The 9,882-nt window shown below is 40.0% G+C and overlaps 1 protein-coding gene across 3 annotated transcripts in view; it reads left to right on the top strand.

Moving 5' to 3' along the window:
* The window catches only part of GC (GC vitamin D binding protein), a 107,200-nt gene that overhangs the window by 76,999 nt on the left and 20,319 nt on the right, over positions 1 to 9,882 (top strand). For all 3 annotated transcript variants that reach the window (XM_075608058.1, XM_075608049.1, XM_075608038.1), the window contains exons 5-8: positions 2,532 to 2,664; positions 3,622 to 3,716; positions 3,913 to 4,042; positions 8,344 to 8,543. In XM_075608058.1, the coding sequence (XP_075464173.1) occupies positions 2,532 to 2,664; positions 3,622 to 3,716; positions 3,913 to 4,042; positions 8,344 to 8,543 (558 nt within the window). The remainder of the gene's footprint in view (positions 1 to 2,531; positions 2,665 to 3,621; positions 3,717 to 3,912; positions 4,043 to 8,343; positions 8,544 to 9,882) is intronic.

Here is a 9,882-nt window from a genome sequence, read left to right as displayed (position 1 = left end):
TGTTTTCATTCCCCTCCGTCCCCCTCCCCCCCCCCCCCTCCCTCCCCCGTTTTTCCCCACTTTTCCCTCTCACCCCCCCCTCCCTCCCCCCCCCCCCTTTCCCCTCTCCCTTCCCCCCCCTCCCCTTTCTCTTTCCCCCCCCCCCCTCTCCATCCCCCCCCCTCCCATTCTTCTCCTTTCCTTCTCCTCTCTATGTCCCTTCCCCCTTCTCCTTTTCCCTCTTCTTCTCTTTTCCCTCTTTTTTTCAGTCCAATTTCTTATTCCCAGTCCTTCACCTCTTTCTTTCCCCCTCCCCCCTGTTCCCCTGCTTTCCACACATTCCTCTTTTTACTCCCTCCATTCTTCCATGTCTTAATTGAGATCTGTTATGTTCACACTGGTGTATTCTATCATTTACAATGATGAATTTGATAATCAATATTATGCTGAATCATGTAATGTTTCGTTAGTCTAGTCATATTACAAAGTCAAAATGATGTCACTATATCCTTAATTTCTCTAATTGTAATTGATTACTATTTGATTGAACAATGATATTAACAAACTGTACCAATTATAATACAACTGTACTAACTGTGTGTTTCAATATCATCGGAATATAATATTTAGATATTGGAAATGTCTATTACCTCTGCCATTACTTGTTTTTATTTTTAATTATTTTTAATTAATTTTGCTTTTTCATTTTTGCTTTCTACAACAATTTATACATATACTCTATGAAATGTATGTTTTCATATCTTTTGTACTTTATTAACATCATATTGTTATATCATATTTGACACGTAGATTGCTCAAATGTCCCTTTAACTTTGTTTTTAACCTTCCAGTCCCAACTGCGCATGACACTGATGCCCAGGGGTGCCGTGCGATTACCATCCAGCCTGGACTCAGTGTTCCATCATGCAGCTTGCGGCAAGCCATTAGCTCATTGGCTGGATGACGTCACTTCCGGTTCATTCCGTGTGGGCGCCGTCAGGCAGTGGGCTTGGCATCCCACCATGCCGCTCGCGACATACTCACAGCCCATTGGCTGGATGGCGTCACATCCGGTTAACTCCCGGTATATCAATGGCCTGCACACGGGTAATGTTCTCTTTGAAAAAGCCCATTTTGCGGGTGAAACGCGTTAGAGGTGCAGGGGTATGCGTCCCCCCTCTTTTTAATCATGCTTTATTAAAGAATTGTTATACAGCACAGTCCAGTTTCAGCAACTTTTTCTTCTGCCTCGTGGTGCCCGCTGAATTGCCTCTCCTCACCGGAACAGGTACACTCCCTCTGCTTGCCATAATCAGCTTGGAGCACACAGAACCGGTGGTTTCACAGTGAGTACCATTGCTGCCCCATGAGAGCTGCCCCAGGCATTATAGGATAATTTAGTACAGAGAGACTGGAGAGGTCAGGGGGGTGGTTTCACGACTCCCCCCCTACAACTCTGCACAACTCTGCCACCTTGTGCCATCTAGGGGATTTATGCATACAGCCTCAAGCACGCATTTTTCACATCAAGTGACCCGGTTCAAAAGCAGTTAGATACTTATTTTTTATCATTTTTTTATTATTGTGGGTTATTACAAAGCTCTGTAGCACCGGGTGATTGGAGCCCTCTACCCCATTTTTTTCCTATTTCAGTCATTAAAATTATTTTTTTGCAGTAATTCTATTTTCAGTATTTTTTTTGGTGTGTTTGACTCCCTCGATTTGGTACAATAGATAAAAAAAAAACATGAATCCATTAACATTTAATATTGTGGGTGATTATATATAAAATAGGTGCTGGAACTCAGTTCCCCTGAATTTGCCCACAACAATAGCTCTGGACTGCAACTTAGTAATATAACTTTAAAAATATACTGTGAAGTTGATATCCAGTTCTACATCTGCATTCAAATGAATTCAATCTCCTCAAAAATCCAGAAGACAGTTTAACAGCATATTGAATAGGGATCTTTGTTTCTGTGATGGTGCTCGTCTCAAATCAGGAAGCGGACCCGCACGGCTGAGGTAGGGATGCAAATAAACCGACCAGAGCCCAGGGACAGAGTCCTGTAAAGTATTCATAGTCGGTAAGCAAGCAGAGATCAGGGCTGGCGGCAGTGGTGCAAAGTTCAGTAAGCAGGCAAATGGTCAGGGCAGGCAGAAAGCAGCGAGGTTGGGGTCAAGGCCAGGGGTCAGCAACAGGGGAATCCAAACAGACGAAAGGATAAGGCGTTACAGCATAGACAAACAGGAACTGCAAACGTTAGAACCTTGCTCGGCAACTCCCACTAGGAACTGCAGCTTTATATAACAGGCTGCCAGTACCCAAAGTGGCCACAGTGAGCAGAAAGGGCAGGTGACTTGGAAAACCCAAACCGCAGCAAAATCTGGCAGCAAAATTTGGCATGGATTGAGCAGAATCCTTACAGTTTCCTCTTAGCAATAAAATTGATACATACGGTAGACCTGCTAAGACATCAAAAAAATCACTTTTGCACTCCACAGGTAAGCATACTCAATGAACCCACCAACTATTCCTTTTTTCCCCCCAGATTTCTCTATGATTACTCAAGTAACTATGCACAAGCTCCATTTCTTGTGACCCTAAATTCTACAGAAAACTACCTAAAGATGATAACAGCATGTTGTACTGCAAAAAGACCTTCAGTATGCTTTCTAAGACAGGTTTGTTCTGTTTTACAGTATTTTAATAATGTAAATATCTATGTCAGATATAGCAACGTTTAGGGTCCTCGGTGCCACTGCCACGTGTGGTCACGCGACCACGGTTGTCATGGCAACGAAGGACTAACGATAGCCTGCATCGGGTCCCATTCAGAAGCATGGACACTCTGCGGCTCTATCGACACCGCAGACTTTTTCTTGTTCATCTGAAGTGACGAGGACAGTAAGTCTTGCTGCATCTTTATGTGTGTATATATATATATATACATACATACATACATACATACATACATACATACATACATACATACATACATATATATGTATATATATATATATATATAATATATATACACACAGTAGAGAAAGGCCACTCACGACAACACTGGAAAGTTTGTCAAAGATAGGTCAATGTAAATATGGAGAACTCAGACTGGCACTCACAAATATTATGAAATTAATCATTCAGTTCATTGCAACATAATCAATGTTTCAGTCCTCTATTGGAACTTTATCACGCTATATATTGGAATATGTATATATACATCTTACTTTTTATGCACATGGCCAAAAATACAGTTGTTTCAAGACGTATATAAGTTGAAACTGGGTATGTAAGTATATCTGTGGAGCTTCTCCTATGTAAATATAACCCCATCCATAATCTATACATTCTGTAACTTAATGTTCATTGCAATAAAAGAGTTAAAAGTAATATCATCAACAGACAGTATAAACAAGAAAACTAACCGTGCCTTTTAAGGTCGTATAAATGTTACTAACAGCCACATTACAACACAGTTTTATTCTGCAGTATAGCTGCAGGTTACTGACTTGTGTGACAGCGTGAGCACATACAGTATGAACTTAATCTCTTTTTATTTCATAGGGGTAACTGAGTGTGATTGATCCAAATCAATGTGCTTCTACAATCTTAAACTTGTGTTTCATATTTAGAGGCTTCAAAGGAAACTGCTCCACTTACTTACCGTGATGTCCAATAGGCTGTGCTCACGCTACAGCAGTTATGGGGAGGAGAAGTTCAAGTTCAGGTACTGTATATGGATTAAAGGAAACATTGTATATGTCATATATTGTGGTTCACTCTTTGGAACGTCCTTTAGCATTTGAATAGGACTGACTATCATACTGTAGGTCTTTTCTTTGGTATGAATTGCATCCTGAACTAAGTTTTTGTTCTCGACATACCACTCCCGAAATAACATTATTTCCATTTTTTTTGTTTAGTGCCTTGATCATTTTTGGCCAAAAGGTACCATCTGCTGAATTTAAGGATATAATGCCAATTGTGGAACAGGCCAGTCAGGTGCTTGCTAAATGCTGTAGTTCCCTAACTGATGATTGCATGGAAAGTGAGGTAGGTGAAATGCTTTATCATTCACTGACATTAACAATGATGACATGTTGGGATATATTTTACCAGCCTTACCATTACAATGTACTGTATAGACGAATTTAAGGTAAATTGTCATATTTTATTCTGCCATCCTATTCAAACCATACTACTGAAAGTGATGGACACATATTTGATATATTGTATATATTTTATATAAGTTATGCTACAGTACAGTATATTGTATAATTGTGGTCAATATTTGCACAACTACTGTAGTACAGTAAAAGTTATGCTAGGTATACATTTTCTTTAAAAATCATTTTTATAAGATTATCATCATCATCATTTATTTTTTTTAAGTAAAAACATGCCTCCACTTAAGGGGACAAGCAATACTTTACAATTTATTTAAGAGCAACTAAAATTATATTTAGAAAATTAGACTGGACAGGTACAGCCAGGAAGAAATGAGTCTTACACTGTGCCCGAAGCAATTGCAAAGGCGGAATGCACCAGAGTTCTGGTCACAATGTTAAATGCTAGGAAATTATGTTATGATGAGTTAGTGATTACTATAACACTAGCCCTTTTATAACATTTCACAAATTACTAATTTACCTGAGGTGGAAAAAAAGCAGTAATCTTGATTACATGGCCAGTTGCAGAAGCGGAGGCTAAACCAGCACACATAGTATGTACAAATAGATTATGATTTATGTGAAATTGCCCCAAAAACTGTGCACCCCATCCACGGCCTCACCGTGCACCTCACCGCACTGAGCCGCATGGACCTTGTTTGTGGTCAGGCGGAATTATTATTTGTGTTGTTGCAGTTCAGTGCGTGTCCGGCGCACTGTATCTCTTTGCATATGATACTCTAGATGCTACAGTACAGTGCAGTCGCTGAAGCAGGTGTCTGATAAGAAGATAACATGTATTGTACAGTACATGTCTCTTTGTCTAATGACCTTGTACAGTATTGTACATACAGTATCTACTGTTGCAGTTTCACACTGTCTTAAAAAAACACTATGAATTTACAGAATCTCTGTCATAACTTTTGTGCATGGCATGGGACATGGCGCTAACTCCTTGCCACACAAGACCAGCTTGCAGTTATGCCTATATGCCTATATGTGTGAACAAAATACGGTAAGCGCAAAAAAAGAATGAGAGAAATAAAGGATTATATTAAACCTTTGTCTTAGTCAATTGTATCTTGGGAAAGGAGGAGGGGGAGGGATGGGGGGGAGAGGGGAGGGATGGGAATGAAAGAGAGGGAGGGCATGAATGAGATAGTTGAATACAATGATAACACTCACACAGTCACAAAACGAAGAATAACTGTACACTTACAATATAAAAATGCTCGTGCAGGCTCCCAAAAGCTTCCATCAGCATCCCGCTTTGGCTGGTTCCCGCTTCTGGGTCTGGAGTGTGGGACCGTAGACAGGCAGCTTCCGTGGGCTATGGTGGCCGATGGCAGACACACTTCCTCCACAGAACTATGCATTTCGCTTAAAGCTTCATCAGGTTCAAGGTTTTGTTAATGAACTGTTACTTTTCAAACTCTGCTATCTGTTATCACGTCGCCACACTGAGAGAGTGCAGAGAGACAACAGAGCACCATTGAACCTTAAGTGAAGCATCAAGATAGTGTGTGTTTTGCACCACCTAGAATCCAACACCTCTGAGTACAATTCACTCACATATGGCCATGTGAGTGTGCTTTATTTATATATTTATATTGTCATTCCCACGGTCCACATAATCAATTGGCACCGACCCTGATTGTCTTCTTTGCATTGAGACAACATAGGGATCCTGTATTGGCAAGAAGAACCAGAGCAGTCAACCAAGGGTTAAACAAGAGGATTCAAGCTGTATTCATATCAGTCACTCACACATGGCCGTGTGAGTGTTATCATTCTATACAACTATCACATTCATGCCCTCCCTCTCTTTCCTTCCCTCCCCTCGCCCCTCCCTTCCTCCCCCCTTACTTCCTCCCCCCTCCCTTCCTCCCCCTCCTCCTTACCCAAGATACAATTGATTAAGACGAAGGCTAAATATAATCCTTTATTTCTCTCATTATTTTTTTGCACTTACCGTATTTTGTTCACACGTACTGCATGAGGATCCAGGGAAGTTCCTTTTTTCAGTTGAGCAGCATCAAATATTGGGGCCAGTATTTTTTGCTTTTAGTTCTTTTGTTCTTTAATGCACTATCCCTTCTGTGATTTGTCTTCCATCTAAGACAACACTCTGCTATAAAGCTGAGGGATTACCCTCCACAAACCCTATTTATTTGTTCTATTACATTATTGAGGTAGCCCCCCAGTTTCTACTTAAACAGTTATGCCTATATGATATATTGCGCTATTCAATTCGGGACAGATAAAGGTGCAACTCTGTCTGAGATCTATGAGTACATCGTTGACTAGTACACATTCTACAAAGAAATACCAAACCAAAAAGGGTGGAGGAATTCTATTGGACACAACTTAATTAAGAATGATTGCTTTATTATAACATCTATGATTCCTGGATAATACCAGCTTCCTACTATTTCTATCAACCAATAGATAAACTCATGATGACATGGGATAATGAGGAAAATAGTTAATGCAATTTCTGATGAAAAAAACTAAGAAAATAATGGTATAATGTAAAAAGAGGTTTAAATAGGATTTCATACTTGTGACACACTGTGACTTCAGATATGATGTTACATCAATTATTAGGCAGAGAAAGCCATTTTTTCAATTAGTGTTAGGATCATCAAGACATTTGCCGGGCAGATCAGCTTCACGGTGCAACTGATAATGAATCCAAACATAACACATGTGGACAAAATATGGCTATTGGGGTGAACCCGGCTTCAACAGCCAATAGAAAGCTGCAACATCATTGTGAGATGATGTGGGGGGGTTCTACTTGAGACCCCATGGGCAAATATATATTTTTTGTGTGTCAAACGCCCCCCAAAAAAATCACATATCTCAGGAGCTTAAGGACCATGGACCATCTCCTGGAGACTCTCCCTTCTTTCACCCTGGGTCAGATATATGTATTAAAAATATTTATTTTACCAGGAAAAATACATTGAGTTTTACTTCTCATTTTTCAAGTACAGTATGTCCTGGGACTGCTGTGAACTGCGGTCAAAGGGGTAGATCCTCAGAAGTTCAATATTTTTTTAACGCTATAGTATCTCATTTTAACTATTCATATCTATACTGCATATCCCCAAAGTTGCTTAACCCTACATTATTCAGCTATTTTCCTTAACTTAGGAAAAAAAAGAACAAACGGCGCACAACTCATAGTGTAATCAATCCATATTATTTTAAAAAGAAGTGAAGGTGGTGATAAATGAGCGTACAGAAAAAAAATGAATTTTGGCACATGTTAGCAACTGAACGTTCAAAGAGGTTCCTCGTCCAAACGGCAGCAGGATCCAGCATCCACCGGTGATTAGGGGAACTCATCAGCCACGGACACCGTCCCAGCTGTCCGACATCGTCGTTGCTCCAGATATACGTCCCGGTTGTGTATCAGATGCACCACTCAGCCGCCGCTTGAGTTTGGTAACTTCTGGTCTCCTCACCCATGTCTGACACTGCTTGCTCAATCCGATATTGAATCCAGCTTGGAATTCCCTGCAGTCGCCAGATAGAAGTCACTCGACCCACGTCATAGAGTGATCGTCAGATGTATTTCTGGAAGGAACAGTATAGAGGCAATAGAACGCTGGCTATAGTAGCTTAATAAAGCTCAATAATGCTCACAAAATGATAGATGTGTTAACCCCATAAAAACACATCCTACGCGCTTTGTTATAGGTCCGAAACGTGTTGGTGTGTTTTGTAACTTTTTCTGATCCATTAAATAGCTTTTATTTGGGAACGTACTCCTGTCGGTTTCATTGCTGCTTTCACAGCTGGATATTAGTGCTTCGTTTTTTCCTCCCTCCATTTCGGTTTGATTGGCCAAAAATGAGCCTCAGACAGGCAGCCATTACACATGGTTTTGGGGCAGCCAGCCAGGCTTCACCTTTATTTTGTGAGGCTGGCTACCCCTATCGTGACAAGCCTCTTTGGACCAACTTTGAGAAATGTATAGTACACTATCCAATTTCTAAAAAAAAGAATGATATAGTGCCTTTTTTAATAAAACTCATGTTTCTTAAACAAGGAAGTGCAACCATTGACAGAGAGGAAAAGAATGCTAATGTAAGTTAAGATAACATTTGATAATTGTGATTCAGAATGCTTAAAAAATCATGCTGTTGAAACTGATGATCAATTATTTAACTACAGCTGTCAGTGCATATGCAACAAGTGTGCAAAAAACTGTCCTCGAAGGATAGCCGAGTTGCTGGATGTTGCAAGAAGTCACATATAGACACTCTTCATTGCCTGCATTCCTTGCCAGCTGCTGAGCCTATAAAGCTACCAAAACTTCAGTGGCCAACAAATGACCAGCTATGCAAAAAAGGCAACAACCAGGAGCATGACAAGTAAGACCAAAGGGGTATTTTTTTTTTATCATACACTCTCATTGATCTCAAGTTAATAATTTAAAAGGTTAATTTCTGGAGGGTGTCAGGCTCAGGCAAGATTACAAGAGTACTTCTTCAGTGAATGGTTGGTAGATTAATGGAATAGTCCCCAACAGAGGTGGTAAAGGATAATACAGTAATGGTATTAAAAAATATGTGGGGTTGACATAAGGTTATCATAACATAAAAGAAAGACGGGGATTAACTGTGGTCTGAGGTTTTACAGCAGATAGAAAACGGGCAGATTAGATGTCCAAGTGGTTCTTATCTGCGATCAAATTCTATGTTTGTAAGTGATATAAAACTCAGTACAAACGTGTACTGTACAGTGCCGTAAAATAAGTTATGTGTACAAACAGCCAGCGCACACCAAAAAACACCAAATAGTGAATTTGAAAAGGAGCAGTAAATAACAGCTACATTAGTGGGAAAAAATGGACGTTTTTAGACTATGAGAAATAAATGATTAAATATCACCCTAGTAGAGAGCTGCAGCTCCCAAGGAATATGTTTCCCAACATCTATGTGAGGCAAGACAGCAACAACATCAAAGCACAAGCCTCTCCACGGTTATGTAAAATACAAAAGAAAAATACATAGTGCACCTTTGCTAGTGTAAATTTGTGATCTCAAATATTTGCAATTGCCCACTCACATGGTAAAGGATAAAATCAGGTGTTTTGAAAATAATCAGGTCCTGGTGTTTAGGAACGATGTAGTGTGTTAAGCTCCCCAGGAATATGCAAATGAAAAGGAGGTAGACATACTGTAGTGCAAATAACGTTTTATAGTCAAATAAAGTACAGCAAAATATTCCATTCAAACCAACTCCACCAGTCAATTCCCTCGGGTCTCACATATTTAGGATAGACCTTGTAATACCTAATTGAAGGGGCAGAAACATTTGTCCTGAATAAGGCAACGAAGAAAAAAAAAGCTGTGTGTGCTGTGCATGTGCATAGTAAGTGAAACTTCTTTGACTTTTGTTACAGAAATTGTATTTGTGTTGGTGATGTTTTAATTAAAAATCAAACGACAATTTCATTGACAAAACGCAAAAATTTTGACTTATAATGCGCGTGCTCGGCACACATCCCCTGTATTAGCTATTTGCACTAAGTGTGTGTGTGTGTGTGTGTGTGTGTGTGTGTGTGTGTGTGTGTGTGTGTGTGTGTGTGTGTGTGTGTGTGTGTGTGTGTGTGTGTGTGTGTGTGTGTGTGTGTGTGTGTGTGTGTGTGTCAGTCAGTGTGTGTGTATATGTGTGTCAGTCAGTGTGTGTGTGTGTGTCAGTCAGTGT

Source organism: Ascaphus truei, chromosome 1 (assembly GCF_040206685.1).
Source record: "Ascaphus truei isolate aAscTru1 chromosome 1, aAscTru1.hap1, whole genome shotgun sequence".
Lineage (NCBI taxonomy): Eukaryota > Metazoa > Chordata > Amphibia > Anura > Ascaphidae > Ascaphus > Ascaphus truei.
Note: the sequence above shows the minus strand (reverse complement) of the source record. Positions and strands in the feature narration are given on the sequence as shown.